This window comes from Acinonyx jubatus, chromosome A1 (assembly GCF_027475565.1).
Source record: "Acinonyx jubatus isolate Ajub_Pintada_27869175 chromosome A1, VMU_Ajub_asm_v1.0, whole genome shotgun sequence".
In the NCBI taxonomy this organism is placed as follows: Eukaryota; Metazoa; Chordata; class Mammalia; order Carnivora; family Felidae; genus Acinonyx; species Acinonyx jubatus.
In genome coordinates, this window is record NC_069380.1 from 185,494,242 (window position 1) to 185,516,125 (window position 21,884).

Here is a 21,884-nt window from a genome sequence, read left to right on the forward strand (position 1 = left end):
GACTAGATAACATACAAGCTTCCTTCTAACTCTTCAATTCTCTAAAAGAAAATACTATCCAAATATGGAAAACTGAAAAAATTTCCCAAATTAGTAATTACCTAGAAATTCATGAGAGTAGTAGAATGCAAGGAAAAGTGATCATGTGTATTCTCCAAACCAACTGTCTGGACTATTAGGAAATTTTTGAAACAAAAACAAAAACCAACCAACCAACCAACCAACCAACCAACCAACCAACCAATCAACCAATCAACCAACCAATCAACCAACCAACCAACCAACAACCCAATAGTGATCCTATGGCTGGGAGTATGTCTATATGTTGGTGAGATGAAAAGACCATAATGGAACCCAGGTAGCAGACAGTAAAGTCTCGGTTCACTGTGTAGAATCTGAAAATGTAATTAAAATGATGGCAAGTAGGTTTGGAGGAATTATTACAAGTGAAAAGAGTACCAATTCCCCAATAGAAGCTGCCCCTCACTGTGCTGCTTCTCTCTCCACAAATACACAGATCCAGATGCCCTAGCAGCAGTTAAAATCTTCAATTTCAATCTCCTCAGAAAGTAATTCAGACACTACAGAAGTGAATCCTGTTCCATGGGTTTCTGTGGCCAAGGTAGCTTTGAATTTTTCTTTCCATATTTACTAACACAGGATAAACTGACAGAACTATCTATTCAAAAGCATGTATACTAAGGTGACTGTTATACAGTACCTCCAAGAAGGCTGAACTATAAAGCTTCTTCTTTTAAAGGTTCCAAAATAAGGGTACACACATGTACAAGTACAGTTGACCTTTGAACAACGTGGGGGTCAGGGGTGCTGACCTGTTTACCAGAAGCCTTACCAGTAACAGATGATTAACACATACTATGTATATATGTTATATACTGTATTCTCATAGCAATGGAAAGCTAAACAGAAAAAAATATTAAGATATCATAAGAGAAAATACATATAGAGCACTTTAATGTATTTATTGAAAAAACTCCACATATAAGTAGACCCATGCAGTTCAAACCTGTGTTGTTCAAGGGTCAACTACACATATCTGACTGACTCTATTTGTTCAGCTGAGGTAATTAATGCTCTCATATGTTAACATACAACAAGACTAAAAAGTTTACCTTTGTTGCAGTCACTGATGGCCATCTCTTTCTTGTCCTAAAAGGAAACAAAACATTAATATGTGTCACCCTAGTTCTATCTTAATAGTTCAGAGTCAATAACATACACTGATCATTAATAACTGCTTGTGGAGATGCACAATACTCTTCAAAGACATCACATGAAAACATGCATGATATTTCCAAGCTAAAATTCAAACTAATGGTGACAGCTCTGATGTAAAAGCCTTCTAGCAACAAATTATTCATAGTTTCTTCCTAACACCTTTAAAGATTGTTGCAATTGACCTATTATATTTGCAAGGCACTTCACATTAGAATGCTGATATTGAGAAAAGGTTGTGATCAATGAGCAGGGCAAACGATTGATATATGAATAACTGTTAATAACCCTCCTCTTTGGCTAGCTGTTGTATTCTCCCACCCAAAGTGGTATCTTCCAGAAAGTATGCATTATGGACACACACTGTGGCTTATCGTTAGTCTCGGTTATAAATCTTAATTTATCCACTGATGAAATAAAAATACAAAACAATTCATGAAATAAGGTATCTAATTAAACTTGCTGAATCTAGAAGAATGGCATAGTGGAAAGAACACTGGATGTCAAAAGAACTAAACTGGAAATCCAGCTCTGACACTAACCTATTTAACTCTTCAAGCAATGTCTATTTTCCCCAAATCAGAAGTTTTCTACAATATTTCAGAAATTTTAATTCAAATAAATGTTCAATACTTCCTATAATGGCTATTGGAGAAAACACTCAATATTTTACACAATATTTCAGAGCAATGTCTATCAAACTGGGTTTCAGAATTCAATCAAAAACAATTCCAGGAGTGGGGAGTGACTGCCTAATCGGTACAGGATTTCCTTTTGGGGGTCACAAAAAAGTTCTGGAACCAGACAGTGGTGATGGTTACATAATATTGTGTATATATTTAATCATACTGAATTGTACAGTTTAAAATGGTTAAAATGGTCAGTTTTATGTTATTTTGCATTTTACCCACAACAAACAAAAAAGGTTTCAGAGTCATCTGGGAGTCACTAACTATATTATCTCTCTTCCAATGTTCATCGTAACAATTTACATATTAAAAGCTCTATGAAGTCCCGTAGTAAAGATATCTGTATACTTTAGTGTAAGTCAGTATTTCCCTAACTCACCATATTTGCATAAATCTAAAACACACAATTTCATATTAAATTCTTTTTTTTTAATCTTAAATGTTTCTTTATTTTTGAGAGAGACAGAGACAGGCTGTGAGTGGGTTAGGGGCAGAGAGAGAGGGAGACATAGAATCCGAAGCAGGCTCCAGGCTCCGAGCCATCAGCACAGAGCCCAACGCAGGGCTCGAACTCACAGACTGTGAGATCATGACCTGAATTGAAGTCGGAAGCTCAATCGACTGAGCCACCCAGGCACTCCTTAAAAAAAATTTTTTTTAATGTTTTTATTTTTTTTTTTTTTGAGACAAAGGGAGACAGAACATGAGCAGGGGAGGGGCAGAGAGAGAGGGAGACACAGAATCTGAAGCAGGCTCCAGGCTCTGAGCTGTCAGCACAGAGCCCGACACGGGGCTCGAACTCACAGACTATGAGATCATGACCTGAGCTGAAGTCGGACGCTTAACCAACTGAGCCATCCAGGCGCCCCTACAATTTCATATTTTAAAGTTTCTAAAATAGGAGTAAATCTTTACAACTTATATGTATATTGGTGGTGGTGGTATTCTTTGTGCCCCTAAAAAACCTCTAAGTGGCAATGCATCTTATCAATAACCAGCCCCTGCAGATCAAGGAATTATGGCATTTTACTCTGGAATCCTTTGTTTGAGGCTTATAGTCTACTAACACCTCAGGGCACCCAGGTATTGTCTGCTGCTAAGAGTGGCAGTCCAAGGTGCTGTGTATTAGGGGCGCCTGGGTAGCTTAGTCAGTTAAGCATCTGACTTCAGATCACGATCTCACGGTTTGTGGGTTCAGGCCCCACATGGGGCTCTGTGCTGACAGCTCAGAGCCTGGAGCCTATTTCAGATTCTGTGTCTCTATCTCTTTGCCCCTCTTCCAATCACAATTTGTCTCTGTCTCTCTCAAAAATAAAATAAACATTAAAAAAAAATTTTAAGTGCCATGCAATTAAAAACTCAGAACCTATTTGCCATCGTTTCATAACTTACATAAGTCACACACACACACCCCACATTGTATATAAGGACAGTTTAAAAAATTTAGGGCTTTGTCTGCTCTTGTGTAGCCAGGCCTAGAGCTGAAACTCTGCCCTAACTCCAGTTGGCCTTTACTCACCAGATGTGAAATGTAAAGCCTGGTCAGTGTTGTTCAGTCAGGGATGCTGAGCCTACCTTTCAGAAATCCTAAAAGCAGTTAACCCACCACTTCTTGAAAAACTCAGAATATGCTCCTTATATCACTTCCAGTGCATTAATCCTGGAAGTTTTCATGTTTCTAATTTTAGAATCGTAAAATATTAAGAGTACAACTTAAAAGAATAAACAACTGTGCTAACAAAGCTATCCCTTGTACAGGAAACAGTCAAAGAAAAACTCTCTTTTGAGTTCTTCTCAGATGTGACAGACAAAAGACTAGCAAGACCATACCTTTTCCTAATTCCAAGAACCTGGTCAATGATACTAGTTCAACCTAGGCAGTATTAGTAACTTGGCAATTGTGGAAACAAAGAATTCCAAATCTCAGGAGCCAAATGGGTATGATGCCTTTTCTCTGAAATTCAAGATAACCCTGATGTCATTTCACAATGACAATTTCCAGTCTGAGAATGTGGCAAGATGTCTCCAGGAAGCAAAAGCAAAAGATTTTTCCAGCTAAGTGTAAAAACTGTTAGGTGTGAATTCAGGTCAATGGTAGAAATATATGAATGAATATTGTTCTAAGTAAACTAAATTATTTTATTTCTTCGAACAAAAAATGTCTGCGTACTCTAGAATTCTTTCTTTTCCCATAACACATGAATCACTCTAAAAACACTTCACCTTGGAAATTGAATCCACTAATCAAACATACAGGTTTAAACATACCAAAAACCCTCCACCTTTTTTCATGTCTAATTACTGAAATAATTCCCACCCTACCCCCTTAAAAAAACAAAAACAAACACCCTTACTCATCCGAAGTGACTTTGGTAGAGGTACTGGAGAATTTCTGGCAACAAGATAAAGTGACATAGATACCTGATCTAAACAAACAAAAAACTACTTAAGCCAATCCTGACCATGTTTTGTGGTTGCTTAAAGGTATGCTAAATAACCCACTCTTTGAGCTTTGGATATAAATAGCCAGAATTTTAAATAATCGGTATGGCTTTTTTCAAAACTCTCACATCATTTCAATCCACTAAAATAGACTCTGTTGACTAAACAGGAATAGCAGATAAATCAACAAGAAATCTAACTTTTAATACCAATATAACACAAAACAAATACAACTGTACTCTTCTCTACACTCTTGTGGTTCGAAGTTCTCAAACCGTCAGAGATACAAAATGCATTTGAACTTTCCTGGACACTTACTTTACACTTTAGGGGCCTCTCATCTTAACTGTTGGATTTCTGCCTGTGTCCATACTTTTGACAGAAAATCAGAATCCTAGGAATAAGCATTTTGAAGTCTAGAGTTTTAATCAGTGTTTCCCTGTCCCTTTGAGTCTTTATCTAGAATTCCAGAGGCCTAAAATAAACAGCTGCAGCTATTCCAGGATATATATTACTTGGTTTTTTGCTTGATGGAGAATTTGTCAGTGTTCCTCCCATGAAAGCATTCGATCAACCTCTCCAACAAGGAATGTTAAGAGTAATCTGACTCAAGTTTTTTCCTTTAAGCAAACAAACAAAAACATTTATTTTGAGACAGAGGGAGAGGGAGGGAGGGAGGGAGGGGGGGAGAGAGGGGGAGAGAGAGAGAGAGAGAGAGAGAGAGAGAGAGAGAGAGAGAGAGAGAGAGAATGAACACATGGGAGCAGGGGAGGGGCAGAGAGAATCCCAAGCAGGCTCCATGCTAAGCGTAGAGACGGACACGTGGCTCGATCCCATGACCATGAGATCATGACCTGAACCGAAATCAAGAGTCGGATGCTCAACTGACTGAGCCTCCCAGGCACTCCCAGATACTTTTCTATCTTCCCTGTGCCCTTTACATCAGGGAAATACATGGGCAGGACAAGGGAAGCAACTTTAAGCCCCTGTGCTAGTTGTTCATTTTTTTTTTTTTTTTTTTTAAGATTTTATTTTTAAGTAATCTCTACATCCAAGGTGGGGTTCGAACTCACAACCCTGAGATCAAGAGTGGTAGCCCCCATGCTAGTTTCGGAACAAAAGCTACCCTATGAAACACTGCAAGTTCATGTACTTCTTAAAAAGAAATGGTCAGGGGGCAGCTGGGTGGCTCAGTTGGTTAAGTGTCCAACTCTTTATCTCGATTCAGGTCATGATCTCATGGTTCCTGAGTTCGAGCCCCATGCTGGGTCGGGCTCCACACTGATAGTGCAGTGCCTGCTTGGCATTCTCTTTCCTTCTCTCTGCCCCATCCTTGTGTGCATATGCTCTCTCCCAAAATAAATAAATAAAACTTTTAAAAAGAAAAAAGAAAAAAAAGGGTTAAAAACACATACCTGTTTCATCCTTGCAGCAGCTCTATTTGAAAACAGAATAGACCTGTCTTTCTGGAAGCAGGATGGGCACATCTGAAGGGCTTGACTGTAAGAACTCTCAGCGTCTATATAATCTGAAGATAAGGTAAAAGAGGTCATTAGATTTTGTCCCTGCTATTATTGTATGCCACAGTATCTCAAAATGCATAGCTTTCCATTCACAAAAGTCTCAAACAGAATGTTTTGTATGTTTAACTTTCATTTGGCTTACCCATTTAGTAAGGAATGTTGAAAGGGGATTAGAGAACTGGACAGATGAAAGAGACTAAAGTTGGGATTAATGGCTTAAGATAAAAAAAATTCTCTGTATGTATTTTCATTAAAGATATTGTGCTTTTATGGAGTCACCAGCCAAAACTGCTTCTCTGAAATGCTTGGAGACACATTTTATGGAGCTAAAAGCAACAATGTAAAAATCAGTGGTTGACTAAAGACCTAAAGAGAAAATGGTGATAAATTTATTTATTCACTGCTATGCACAGAATTACATGGTTAGGGCACTAAAAGAAAATTGCCTGTTCACTCCTTTCTCAGGTTGGAAATATTTAACACTAAAATACAAAGAGATATGCTTTCAAAATTAGAAACATTAGTTCTCTTAGAAAAAAAAAAAGTGATGATGACTAAACAGAAAGAAAAAAAAATTAACTTTAAAAATAACTAGAGAGGAAAATGTTACTACTCCTAGTTTTCTAAAGCATACACATTTTACATATGTGACAGAATACTACTGTAAGATCACATAGTTCCCCCAAAATATCCGAATGAACCCAAGTTATTCCTAAGCAAATGTAAAAAATGCAGAAGGAAATGGAGAACATCTCTCTACTTAAGGCAGCCAAAGAAAAGGGCACATGAAAGACCAGCCAAAGTACAAGCAAAATACTTCCCTAGGCCACACTGGAACCACGGGGCCAGTTTTTACAGCATCATTACAATTGAGGAACAGGGATCCTGTTTTTACATTAATGAAGGCAGCAGCCTTTTAACCTTGCAGGATAGTTTTCCAATGCATCACTTGAAGAGTCTGCCCTCCTAACTTTTAGATCTATAGTGGATTACAGAAAAGAAAAAGTATGCCTGTGCCAAGAGACATGTGGTAATTGATCACCATCAGGTGAGAATGATCTGGACCTGGTGAAAAACAAAATTTCAAGGTGCTGGGAAACAACACTGTATTGTTAGTAGTTTAGGTCTGCTAGTTGTTCCCAAATGTTCTCTGGTGTTTCTTCACACTCTAAAACAGAATGAGGATGCAAATGATTAGACATCGGTGCCTTACCTCCTTTTTTTTTTTTTTTTTTTTTAATGTTTATTATTTATTTTGAAAAGGAGAAAGAGGGAGGGGGTTGAGAAAATCCGAAGGAAGCTCTGTGCTGTCAGTGCAGAACCCAACACAGGGCTCAATCCCATGAACTGTGAGATCACGACCTGAACCAAAACCAAGAGTCAGATGCTTAACCAACTGGGCCACCCAGGCACCCGACCTTACCTCCTTTCTTAAACTGCGCGTTCCCCTCCTCCTTTAGTCTAGTGCTCTCTTCTCTTCTCTTCTGCAAGAGATCAATTACATCATTTCTCACAATGTTATAAGTGAGCAAAAAGGTTAGTTTTCATTAGGCTTTTAACAGGAAGTAACTGATTTTGTTTTTTCAGCTTGACTTTTGAGAACTGGGTCAGTTTTATCTAAATCTCAAACAGATACAGAGAAACACCTGACCATCTGGCAAATCATCAATTGCATTCTTGATGTTTAAAACACAAAACCTGGGTTTCCGGTGTTTAAATATTTTGCATGGAATAGTAATTTAGGTATCATTTAATTTCTCTTTACTCAAAATAAAACTAAACAACATACCCACTGGCATGCACACCTCTGCAAATTCAAATTCTGAATCTGCTACTTGTTAAATGTATTTTGGACAAGTTCCCGATCCTTCTAAGCCTTAGTTTCTTCCTCTAAAAAATGAGGCTTTATAGTTTTATGGATTAAAGTGATAAGGTGCATAAAGCACCCAATACACTGCCTGGTAAATAAGGGCACAATAAATATGAGCTATTACTTTTCTGTAAAATAAGTTATTTAATATATACTGAACTACAAGTGTGGTTTACATGATAAAGATGACCTACAGAATGCTGGTAGAGTGTGTTACAGGGAACAAAGCCCATCTGCAGGGTCAGGGCAATATTCTGTTAACAGGATAACACAAGGAAGTCTGAAGAAACCGAGATAAATAAATCTTTAGTTTCTGAGCTGCTTCGAACAACTCAGAAATTCACACAGATGGCCAAGCACCCATCATACTCAAAGGCAGAGTGAATGTTATTCTGCAAAGATGCACATGCTATCCCCATGTGGTTTGCTTCCAGACCTAAACATCTTAGCAATACGGTGGGCACAAGCAGAGTTGGCAGAAGTGCCTGCCTGCCACCTTCTGAAAGAGCTTGAGAGAGAGAGAGAGCGAGCGCACACATGCAAGTGAGGGAGAGGGGCAGAGGGAGAGAGAGAAAGAACCTTAAGCAGGCTCTCTGCTCAGCACAAAGCCTGACACAGAGCTTGAACCCATGACTCTAGGATCATGATGAGAGCTCCCGACTAAATAAAAACTTCAAAGGGAGGAAATACAGTTAGCAGCTTATTTCATGCACAGGAAAAGCATGGAGCCTAAACAACTAGGACTCTTCAGATTAGGAACCAAAGAGGGGCGCCTGGCTGGCTCAGTCAGTTAAGCATCTAGCTCTGTATTTCGTCGCAGGTCATGATCTCACGGTTCATGAGATGGAGCCCCGTGTTGGGCTGTGTGCTGCAGCGTGAAGCCTGCTTGGGATACCCATTCTCTCTCATTCCCCCCCGGCCCTCACAATAAATAAATAAATAAATAAATACATACATACATACATACATACATAAATGCTTTAAAAAATGTATATATAAAAAAAGATTAGGAACCAAAGTAAAAATATGTCTATAGATTTGTAAATACACTGTTGAGACCAGGGTGCTTCCCAAATGCATTATTATACTCTAGATGATGAAGCTCAGTAAAGAAACTAAAAGGTGAGTATAAAATCAATCTCATTTTTATGGTATCTACTATGTGTCAGATATACGACAGATACAATAATTCATTCTAAAATATAACATATCTGGAACAGGGCTATTCTAAGGGAATACAAGAAAATAATATGGGTGATGGTGATGGGAATCAAAATATAAGAATATGGTCACACTTCGTTACCTAGTATTACCTAGGAGAGAGGTCGTAATGTTCTCTATGGTATCACAATTTATGGATGCAAGCAAAAAAGACTGTATCTTAGGTAAAAAAAATTTTAATGTTTCTATTTATTTTTGAGAGAAAGAGAGACAGAGCATGAGCAGGGGGCAGGGATAGAGAGAGAGGGTGACACAGAATCTGAAGTGGGCTCCAGGTTCTGAGCTGTCAGTACAGAGCCTGATGCGGGGCTCGAACTCACAGAATGTGAGATCATGACCTGAGCTGAAGTCGGATGCTCAACCAACTAAGCCACCCAGACGCCCCAGGTAAAAAAATTTTAAAGAGGGGAAGATTCACTGGAAAGATACTGGTACTCACAGAATCACTGGGAGGCCTAAAAACACAGGCTTAGAAAATGGTCAGGATTCAAGTCAAGAAGCAAGAAAGCATTAACTGTCTATTTATTTATTTATTTATTTATTTATTTATTTATTTTCGGGGGGGGGCGGGGGAGCACAGAGCAAGAGCGAGAGTGAGAGAGAGAATCCCAAGCAGGCTCCACATCATCAGCACAGAGCCCAATGTGGGCCTGAACCCACGAACCACAAGACCATGACCCGAGCCGAAAGCAATAGCCAGACGCTTAACTGTCTGAGCCACCCAGGCTCAGTTAGGCTTCCCTAACTGTCTTTTAGTGGAAGGGCTGTAATAGGAGCAAATAAATCCTAACTATTTCCTTTTCTTTGCCCCAATCGAAATTCAAAGTCTTGCTTAGGAGCATCCAATAAGCCAAGCATAGCTCACATGCCTTGGCTGTCAGAGAATGGAATGAGGAACACGGGGTAAGACCCCTGAACAAGACTACAATGCAGAAGAATTCTTCCAGCTAGGAAGGGGAGTTGGATGCTGGAAGCAAAGAAAACTCCATAACAAGTTCGGCTAAAAGTCTTTTCAAGAAGACATACAGATGGCCAACAGACACATAAAAGATGCTCAACATTACTAATCATCAGGGAAATGTAAATCAAAACGAGACATCATCTTACACCTGCTAGAATGGCTAAAATCAAAAAGATAAGAAATAACATGTGAAGAAAAGGAACCCTTGTACACTGTTGGTGGGAATGTAAACTGGTACAGCCAGTGTGGAGGTTTTCAAAAAACAGCCATGATATGGAAGCAACCTAAATGAATAGATAAGAAAGATATGTTATATATACACAGTGGAATATTATGCAGCCATAAAAAGGATGAAATAGTGCCATTTGAGACAATATGGATGGACCTAGCAGGTATTATGCTAAGTGGTATAAGTCAGACAGAGGAAGACAAATACCATATGATTTCAGTCATAAGTGGAACCTAAACAAAAACAAATGAATCAACAAAAAAGCAGAATCAGACCTATAAATACAGAGAACTGGCAGCTACCAGTGAGGAGGGGTGTAGGGGGTTGGGCAAAACAGGTCAAGGGCAGAGGGAAATACAGGCTTCCAGTTATGGAATGAATAAGTCACAGGATTAAAAGGCACAGCATAAGGAACATAGTCAATGATATTATAATAGCAATATATGGAGACAGATGGTAGCTACAATTGTGGTGAACATAGATAGCATAATGTATAAACTTGGTGGATCACTATGTTGTACACCTGAAAGTAATGTAACATAGTGTGTCAACTGTACTCAAAAAAAGTTATTTCAACCCTGAAGAGCCAAAGCAACCCTGACAAAGAAGAACAAAGCTGGAGGCATCATGGTCCGATTTCAAGCTATATTACAAAGCTATACTAATTAAAATAGTATGGTATTAGCATAAAAACTGACGCATAGATCAATGGAAAACAGAGGCAAGAAATAAATGCATGCATATGCAGTCAATTAATTTATGACAAAAGAGCCAAGAATATACAATGGGGAAAGGACAGTCTCTTCGATAGATGGTGTTGGGAAAACTGGACAGCCACATTGTGAAAGAATGAAACTGGACCACTGTCTCACATTCTACACAAAAATTAACTCACAATGGATTAAGACTTTAATGTAACACCTGAATCCATAAAAAATTTCTAGAAGAGCATACAGGCAGTAAGTTCCTTGACATAGATCTTGCTGATGATTTTCTGAATCTGACACCAAAAGCGAAGGCAAAAAAGGCAAAAATAAACAAGTGGGGCTATATCAAACTGAAAAATCTTCTGCTCAGCAAAGGAAACCATGAACAAAATGAAAAGGCAACCTACTGAATGGGAGAAAATGTTGGCAAATCATATATCTAATAAAGGGTTAATATCCAAACTATATAAACAACTCATACAACTTAATAGCAAAAAAAAACCAATCAGATTAAAAAATGGGCAGAAGATGTGAACAGACTTTTTTCCAAAGACATACAGATGGCCAATAAGTACATGAAAAGATGTTCAACATCATTAATCATCAGGGAAATGCAAATAAAAACCACAATGAAATAACACACTTGCTAGAATGGTTATTACTTAAAAAAAAAACAACAAAAACAAGAAACAAATGTTGAGGATGTGGAGAAAAGAACCCTTATGCACTGTTGGTGGGAATGTAAATTGGCACAATCACTATGGAAAATTGTATGGAGTTTCCTTAAAAAAATAAAAATGGAATTACCATATGACCATATGACCCAGGAATTACCATAGGACCCATATTCCACTTCGGGGTATTTAGCCAAAGAAAATGAAAGCACTAACTTCAAGAGATATATGCACCCTTATGCTCACTGCAGCATTATTTACAATAGCCAAGATATGGAAACCTAAGTGTCAGTCAACGGATGAAGGGATAAATTGTGGATTGGGCCTCATTCCAGCCTCCTTCTAGCTACCACCTTGCACCCCCACGTGTGACCACCTTAGCTCAGCTGCTCTGCCCAAGACTCCCTGAGCGCTAACCCTAGTCGCCTGCTCGGTTCCATTTCTGCCCCCAAAAGATGAAAGAAACTATCACGAACCAGGGTAAACTTGCCAAACTGCAAGCAGAGTGTGCAGCTCACTGAAAGAAGGGGGATCATGGAATGGCGACATGATAAAAAACTTCAGTTCTCCTTAAAGAAGTTGGGGGTAAACAGTATCTCTGGTATTGAAGAAGTGAATACGTTCACAAACCGAGGTATAGTGATCCACTTTAACAACCCTAAAGTCCAGCCATTCTTGGCAGTGAACACTTTTCAACATCAGCATGCTGAGACAAAGGAAATGACAGAAATGCTCCCCAGGATCTTAAACCAGCGCGGTGCAGAAGGTCTGACTAGTTTAAGAAGAGACGGGCTAAAGCTTTGCCCGCACAATCTGCAGATGGAGAAGAACCACTAGTTACCAGAGAGGAGGAGGAGGATGAAGTTCCAGATCCTGTGGAAAGTTTTTGATGAAGCTTCCAAGAATGAAGCAAACTGAACTGAGTCAGCTTCTGGAGAAGATAAAACTTGAAGAAGTTACTGGGAGCTGCTATTTTATGACTGCTTTTTAAAATTCTGTTCATGGATCTCTAATATTTTTAAGCCCAAGCCTCTGGGACAATGCAGCTCTTTTTAGTTTTTGCTTATATGCAATTCATTCTTTGCAGTGAATTAAGCTGAAGAAGCCTGGGGATAAAGTTTGAAACAAGGTTAATAAAGTTCTTTGCCTAGTAAAAACAAAACAAACAAAAAAACAAGAAGAAAAAGAAATTGTGATGTATATATACACACAACTGAATATTATTCAGCCATAAAAAGATGGAATCTTGCCATTTGCAATAACATAAATTGATCTCGAGGGCATTACCCTAAATGAAGGAAAAGATAAATATGATTTTTCTTATATGTGGAACCTAAACAATAAAACACAAAAAAATCCCAAGCTCATAGAAACAGAGAATAGATTGGCAATTGCCAGAGGTGGGGTTAGGGGGTGGGAGACATGAGTGAAGGGGGTATGAAAAAAAGATAAGACAATTTTAATTAAGGTAAAATTACAGCCCTATAAATAATAGCAAATTCATGGTCGGTTTTTAATTCACACACACAAAATGCATAATTGGCCAATTAGGTTCTAACGGTGAAAAGTTTGACATTAGAATACATATTAATGTAAGGTAGCATATTAATAAGTTAAAAGAGAAAATTACATAATCATACGAATAAATGCATCACAGGTCCTAAAAGTCTTTAATATATTTTAAAAGGCTATTGCAAAAACAAAAATTCTTTAGAGAAGAACAACTCATCAAGTTACTAGAGTTTAATATCCATTCTGAACTTTCAGTCTCTGTTTTAACTCTAATTTCAAGCTACTATGTAAGCTATAATCTGTTCTCCATTGCAAACTCATCAGGAATGTTTTATGAACACAGATGAATCACTCAGACTGCCAGATCAGACTCGTGTGGGGTGTTGTGTGTGTGCGTGTGTGTGTACTCGCACGCGCGCATATGTTAAGAGTTTAATCACTCTTTGGTAAATTTAGAACACTGACATACCAGTAGGCAAAACTTAGATCCAAGGTATACCAGAAGGAATTAATGATGATGGCCAGCCTGAGCAGGCAGTCTGGGAAAAGCTCACAGTGTCTTTTTTCAAACTATATTTTTTTACTTGAGTGTAGCTAACACACAATGTTACATTAAGTTTCAGGTGTACAACATAGTGATTCCACAAGTTTAAACATTATGCTATGCTCAGTGTCTCTGTAACCAGGACTAAAGGTTGAACTGGCAGAGGGAAGAGATCCAGATCATATTTCTGAAGCCAATTATTCAAAGGAAGGCATTTTCTTTTTTCAGCTGACAAATCACAACGCAGTGACCCATTAAGTAGTAAACACTGGAAAAGAGCTGCTGTTTCCACAGATTGTGTAAATTGAGGATTAATGCAATTATCACTATCATGCTGAATATTTCCTTGGAAACAGCTAAAAATAGTACATTTAGGAGAAAGCTGCACTATTCCCAGCTGTGCCAAGGGACTATCTTGATCCCAGTACAAAGACTAGGGTTTATGCTGCTGCCAGAACATTCTCTTTCTCCAAAAGACGGCACGCATACTGTGTAATATTACTGGAATCCAAGCACAGATTGTATCATGAGTCTTATTTAGCATGCTAAACGCCAAGAACATATAAATGAGCTGGTGGTGTTGACATTCAGCAGCATTATCAGGTTCAAATTGTTCCAGGTTCTGGTATAACGTATAATGTGGTTAGGAGCCCTGTCATATGTCTCTACAATGTCCTTTTTTTTTTTTTTTTTTTTTTTTTTTGAGAGACAGACAGACAGACAGACAGCGAGACAGACAGAATCCAAAGCAGGTTCCCGGCTCTGAACTATCAGTGCAGAGCCCAAAGCGGAGGGGCTCGAACTCACAAAATGTGAGATCACCACCTAACTGAAGTTGGGACGCTTAACTAACTGAACCACCCAGGGGTCCCTTAAAGTAAACTTTATATTCAATGTGGGGCTTACATTCATGACCCCAGAGATCAAGAGTCGCATACTCTACTGACTGAGCCAGCCAGGTAGGTGCCCTTCCACAAGGTCTTTTAACACATTCCAGAGGCTTCACAGAGAATATCTGCTCTAGAATTTTATTTCCATAACAATGGAAACCAAAGAAATTTTACAGAGCTCTTTACTCAGTACTCCTCCCCATCATGGAAAACTCAGGAAGAAACAGTGACATTATTCTGCATTGTAAATCATCACAGGAGCTGTCAAGGAAAACCCCAAAGAGATAATGCTCGTGATGAATGGAGTTTATTTCAGCAGTTATTACCCCAACTGCAAACTTTTCAGCCTGGTGTTCAAAATTTAATATAACTTGTATCAGGATATAGCACGTTACTTCTTAAAATCTGCAGTCACATACATTAGCTCATTTGCTTTCTGCAGGGCAATTCTCAGATGTGAGCATGAAAGTATTAAATGACCCATTTTACAGGTAAGAAAATCAAGATCAGATATCTCTTGGTTTTCTATTTTTTTAAAACTACATCAAACTTGTATTCCCATCTACTCCACCTTACCTCTCATTACCACCCAACACAAGTCCTTCCTTTAGACAGTCTGATCTCTTCACTGTCTCTCAACACCTACCATGCTTATCTTTTATCCTTCATTCCATTCCTTTGTATATGCATCCCCACCTTGGAATGCACTTGTTTCTCTTCCGTATTTTCTTCCCAACTGTTTTCCCAAAAACAAAATTTTCCGGGTTTTCAAAGTCACACAAACCATATGTCCTCCCCAGAGCCACCTTTCGCTTCCTTCCCTGCGTGACCTTTCTGTGAATGCACTGTACCTTGTCACCTCTAATTTGGTATATATTACATAACTATATAACTATATAATACATATGTGTACAAACACTGCAGAATGTTTGGAATGTTACTTAATGCTTCAATGGTAATACAACATTGTGCAGCCTTCAGACCAAGGCAAGAGGGGCCCCTGTCCAGGCCCTTGGCTGATTGCACCTTTCCTCCCAAGGGGCTCCAGGATTTAGACCAGGCTCCTAAATCTCTCAGCTCACTTCCAGGGGTTCCTATGGGTGCACTTTGCTGCCAGTGCACATGGTGTTCCAGATATGATACTTTGTACTACGCCTGCTCCAGCCTTGGAATCAGCCATTTTTCCAAGGAGTCCTGGATCCTTTTGATGGGGAATGGTATTTAGAAACCAAGATCTGGATGCTAGTACGTTCCCTGTTACTAGCAAGTCATTGTTTTTAGGTCCTCTCAGTAAGAAATCCAGGAGATACAACTTTAAAAAATAAAAAAACAAAAATGCCACAAGTCAAAGAATACATAAACATGAAATCTTGTATGCAGTCAGACAAGTGAACACCACCAGATTCTTCCTCACTTTCTCCCACACTGAAAACTCTGATTCCCAGTAACAGCAATATATTTACTCATTTGCTCTATCCTAAAATTAACAGAAAAGTTCTGAAGTTACTATATGAATATCAGTACCTATGATGAACCTACTATGTAAAGTTCAAGATTTCATTGTAGTTCTTTAAAACAATTTTTTAAATTAATTTTTTATCTTAGAGAGAGAAAGAAAGAGCATGTGCACAAACAGGGAAGGGGCAGAGAGGGAGAGAGAGAATCCCAAACAGGCTCCGAGCTCAGCGCAGAGCCTGACACAGGGCTCGATCTCACAACCATGAGAGAAATCAAGACTTGCATGCTGAACCTACTGAGCCACCCAGGCACCCCTCGTTGCAGTTCTTTGTAACTTTAAAATATATCCTACTAAGGGTGAACAGCCAGAGTACTGTGCTTAAAGTTACTGGAATTATCTTCTCTATGTGATCAATTTGATCACATTAATTTCATTCTATTTGTAATCCATTTTTTTTTTAAATTTTTTTTTCAACGTTTATTTATTTATTTTGGGGACAGAGAGAGACAGAGCATGAACGGGGGAGGGGCAGAGAGAGAGGGAGACACAGAATCGGAAACAGGCTCCAGGCTCTGAGCCATCAGCCCAGAGCCTGACGCGGGGCTCGAACTCACGGACCGCGAGATCGTGACCTGGCTGAAGTCGGACGCTTAACCGACTGCGCCACCCAGGCGCCCCTATTTGTAATCCATTTTAAGGCTTAATTTTTTCCTCATCCTTTCTGGTTTGATTTTAATGTATAAATATTTGAACAGATCAAAACTCAATACTGGATGGGACTTCTGATGTGGCAAACGTAAAAAATAACTATAAATTGGACAAAATGATTAACACCAGCCGTTTCAGTGTCCTAAAAATTGACTAAAAGCTTACAGCAAAGTGAGTAACACTCGTGAAAAACTACTGAACTTCAGAAAACAGCCGTGAAATCTGTGGCTTCCTTGCAAGGACCTGCTCCCCTTCTTCCTCCCATCATTTGACACCGTAGTTCTAATAGAGCAAGGAAGGCCATGAAGAACCAGCAGCACCACTGCTTGAGGAGTCTGAGCTGATTCAAACCGGAGATGAAATAATCCATGCCCAGTGGTACTGTCAGAAATAAGCAGCAATCTGAGTGGTAAGCAAACAGGGAAGGTCAGGGGTCCTACTAATCTGTGGTTGTGGCCCTGGCTGGGCAAATAAGGGACCCATGGACCAAGCAGAAATGTAACAGGGAGACAGAAGAGGCAGTCACAGAGGTACCTGATAAGCTCTCCTTGTACCCCTAATGGACTGGAGATGGTGCGCAAGCCTGGTAGCAATGAAGAGGACCAAAGCTATTCATGCATGCTTGTCCTATCAGGAACCTGTGCACCTATGCTGAGGAGACACAAGAGGGTCCAGCTGACCTGAAAATTCCCTAAAATTGTAATACACTTCTAAATCCACACACAGATCAGTAGGTGGAAGCCTTGTTGGTTTGAGCTGTTTGAACATAATCTCTGACCAGTTATCGGCTGACCACTAAGCTATACAGAAACAAGAGCAACCCCAAGAAAGCCATACTTAAAAATATCAGCAAGAAAAGGACAAAAACAAAACCCAGCTGAGCAGAGCTGTCAGTGGCCACACAGACACCAGGAGAAATGGACTGTACAGCTTGAAACTAGGTAAAAAGCAACAGTTGCAAAAAAGCAACAGGAAAAATAATGCAAGCAGGGAAGGTGGTGGTAGAGGACAGAATCCAGAGCTGTTACATCCCTACTTAAAACGTCCAGTTTTAACAAAAAATTGTAAGGTATACAAAGAGACAGAAAAATTTGACCCACAACCAGGAAAAAAAAACAAAACAAAAAGAGCAGTAAACAGAAATATCTGAATATCACCGATTTTAGATCTAGCACAGATTTGAAAGCAGCTATAAACATGTTCAAAGAACTAAAGAAAATTGTGTTTAAAGACTTAAATGAAAGCATAACAATGATTAAAAAAAGAGAACCATTAGCACAAAAACAGACACATAGACCAATGGAATAGAACAGAAACCCCAGAACTAGACGCACAAACATATGGCCAACTAATCTTTGACAAAGCAGGAAAGAACAGCCAATGGAAAAAAGACAGTCTCTTTAACAAATGGTGCTGGGAGAACTGGACAGCAACATGCAGAAGGTTGATACTAGACCACTTTCTCACACCATTCACAAAAATAAACTCAAAATGGATAAAGGACCTGAATGTGAGACAGGAAACCATCAAAACCCTAGAGGAGAAAGCAGGAAAAGACCTCTCTGACCTCAGCCGTAGCAATTTCTTACTTGACACATCCCCAAAGGCAAGGGAATTAAAAGCAAAAATGAACTACTGGGACCTTATGAAGATAAAAAGCTTCTGCACAGCAAAGGAAACAACCAACAAAACTAAAAGGCAACCAACGGAATGGGAAAAGATATTTGCAAATGACATACAGGACAAAGGGCTAGTATCCAAAATCTATAAAGAGCTCACCAAACTCCATACTCGAAAAACAAATAACCCAGTGAAGAAATGGGCAGAAAACATGAATAGACACTTCTCTAAAGAAGACATCCATATGGCCAACAGGCACATGAAAAGATGCTCAACATCGCTCCTCATCAGGGAAATACAAATCAAAACCACACTCAGATATCACCTCACGCCAGGCAGTGGCCAAAATGAACAAATCAGGAGACTATAGATGCTGGCGAGGATGTGGAGAAAGAGGAACCCTCTTGCACTGTTGGTGGGAATGCAAACTGGTGCAGCTGCTCTGGAAAACAGTGTGGAGGTTCCTCAAAAAATTAAAAATAGATCTACCCTATGACCCAGCAATAGCACTGCTAGGAATTTACCCAAGGGATACAGGAGTACTGATGCATAGGGGCACTTGTACCCCAATGTTTATAGCAGCACTCTCAACAATAGCCAAACTATGGAAAGAGCCTAAATGTTCATCAACTGATGAATGGATAAAGAAATTGTGGTTTATATACACAATGGAGTACTACGTGGCAATGAGAAAGAATGAAGTACGGCCCTTTGTAGCAACGTGGATGGAACTGGAAAGTGTGATGCTAAGAGAAATAAGCAATACAGAGAAAGACAGACACCATATGTTTTCACTCTTATGTGGATCCTGAGAAACTTAACAGAAACCCATGGGGGAGGGGAAGGAAAAAAAAAAAAAAAAGAGGTTAGAGTGGGAGAGAGCCAAAGCATAAGTGACTCTTAAAAACTGAGAACAAACTGAGGGTTGATGGGGGGTGGGAGGGACAGGAGGGTGGGTGATGGGTATTGAGGAAGGCACCTTTTGGGATGAGCACTGGGTGCTGTATGGAAACCAATTTGACAATAAATTTCATATATATAAAATAAAATAAAATAAAATAAAATAAAATAAAATAAAATAAAATAAAATAAAAAAATAAAATAAAATATAAAAAAAATAAAAAAAGAGAACCATGAAAAAAGGACAAAAATTATTTAAAAGGAAAAAGTTGAAAAGTCCAATAACTGAAATGAAAAATTCATAGAAAGGAGATTTGAACTGGCATGAAAATTAAATAAAATTCAAGGTAGAGCAATAGACGCCCAATCTGAAGAACTGAGAGCAGAAAAAAGATGGTGAAAAATGAAGAGCCCTCACAATATATGTGTTGAGAGTCCCAGAAAGGGGACAGAAGAAATAGTTGAAGAAATAATGGCTGAAATCTTCAAAATGTTGATGAAAAATGTTAATCTAAAGATCCAAGCAGCTCAATGAACCCCAAGTACATAGATCCGTATCTAGAACCACCAGAGTCAAAATGTTGAAAGACAAAGAGAAAATCTGAACGAACAGAAGGAAAACAACTTATCAGGTTCAGAACAACAACAGTATTATTATCTGATTTCTCGCCAAAGAAATCAGTGTGATGACACACTCAAAATGTTGAAAGAAAAAAACTGTCAACCAAGAATTAGATATGCAGCAAGACCGTACCTCAAAATGAAGGCAAAATAAAGACATTCACAGATAAAGACAGAAATGGTGCTACCAAACCTCCCTTACAAGACATACTAAAGGAAATCCTTTGGACTGGAAGGAAATGATACCAGACGGTAACTCAAATCGACATGGAGAAATGAAAAGCTTTAGAAATGGTTCTATAGGGAGACCTGGGTGGCTGGCTCAGTCAGTTAAGCTTCCAACTTTGGCTCAGGTCATGATCTCACAGTCTGTGAGTTCGAACCCCACGTTGGGCTCTGTGCTGACAGTTCACAGCCTGGAGCCTGCTTTGGATTCTGTTCTGTGTCTCCCTCTCTCTCTGCCCCTCCCCTGCTCGTGCTCTCTCTCAAAAATAAACATTAAAAAAATTTAGAAATGGTTCTATAAATACATTATTTTCTCAATTTCTTTAAAAGACAAAAAAGACTAATTACAATACTTTGTGGATGAGTTTACAACATATAATTGATATAATGTATATGACAATGGTGGCACCAAGGAAGAAGAAACAGTTATCCTGAAGCAAAATGTCTATATTTTACTGGAATTACAAAGTATTAAACTAAACTAGACTCTAATAGGATGCATAATATAAATCTATACAGCAACCACTAAATAAATTTAGCTAAGAAACAGTTTAAATATTAGAAATATTACAACGGTACACTAAAAAATTATCTAACATAAAAGGCACTAATTTTAATTTTTAAAAATTAAATTTTAAAATATTTTTAATCCCCTTGCTATCAAGAATTAAGACACTTGTAAAGAGGATGACAGTGCTTTAGAACATGTCATCCAGTCCCAGAGAACTCACTTCGAGTTGTTTTGAGAACTATGTTAAAAATAAACCTTTACTGGGCACCTAGGTGGCTGTTGGTTGAGCATCTGACTCTTGATTCTGGATCAGGCCACGATGTCATGGTTCATGAGTTTGGGCCCAGTGACAGGTTCTACACTGACAGCAGGAGTCAGCTTGGGAGTTCTCTCTCTCCTCTCTCTGCCCCTCCCCCTGCTCATAGGCATGTGCTCTCTTTCAAAATAAACAAACATTAAAAATAAATAAATAAATAAACAAACAAACAATAAACCTTTACCTCACTGAATCAGGGACTCGCACCACAGATCTTCAGTTGTTTTTCTATAGGTAACCCAAGGCCATTTTCCACTGAATTAGCAAAATGAGTTCTTTGCAGACAGACTAATTCAGTTTGCAAATGTTTAAAATCTATTCTTTGCCTTCACAAATATAGGTATGCTAGGATCTTATTTTATTCTATTTTCCAGGGAACAATGTTCTTGGATTACAGGGTAAAAGAATTTCACAGAATAGAGAGAACTGTATTTTCTTAAAGACAAAAAACAACTTTGAAGTATTATATTGCAAAACACGATCCCAACAAACATTCTATACTTTTAAACTAATCAATTATCTAGTTATTTCTTATTTTTTGAGGTGGGGAGGAGCAGAGGGAGAAGGAGAGAGAGAATCTTAAGCAGGCTCCACGCCCATCACGGAGCCCGACACAGGGCTCGATCTCATGATCATGAGATCATGACCTGAGCCAAAAATCAAGTCAGACAGTTCACAGACTGAGCCACCCAGGTGCTGCTCTGCAGTTATTTTTAAATTTCATCACCACTGAGGGGCGCCCGGGTGGCTCAGTCCATGAAGCGTCTGACTTCAGCTCAGGTCATGATCTCATGGTTTGTGGGTTCGAGCCCCGCGTCGGGCTCTGTGCTGACAGCTAAGAGCCTGGAGCCTGCTTTGGATTCTGTGTCTCCCTCTCTCTCTCCCAAAAATAAATAAACATTAAAAAATTAAAAAAAAAAATTTCATTGCTACTGAGATCTTTCAATGGTGATCTAACCCATGTCTAAATGTGGTTACTTTGATTAATGATACCACTATAAACTAAGTTAGGTTTTAACTGATAAT

At 38.8% G+C, this 21,884-nt stretch overlaps 1 protein-coding gene and 1 pseudogene across 3 annotated transcripts in view; one reads left to right on the top strand and one right to left on the bottom strand.

Annotated features, from left to right (window-relative positions):
- TTC1 (tetratricopeptide repeat domain 1) overlaps positions 1-21,884 on the bottom strand; it is a 46,457-nt gene that overhangs the window by 12,666 nt on the left and 11,907 nt on the right. For all 3 annotated transcript variants that reach the window (XM_027033535.2, XM_027033530.2, XM_053199559.1), the window contains exons 3-5: positions 7,314-7,374; positions 5,783-5,895; positions 1,134-1,170 (exon numbers count right to left, since the gene is read on the bottom strand). In XM_027033535.2, the coding sequence (XP_026889336.1) occupies positions 1,134-1,170; positions 5,783-5,895; positions 7,314-7,374 (211 nt within the window). The remainder of the gene's footprint in view (positions 1-1,133; positions 1,171-5,782; positions 5,896-7,313; positions 7,375-21,884) is intronic.
- On the top strand, positions 10,231-13,336 carry LOC128311003 (transcription factor BTF3-like; annotated as a pseudogene).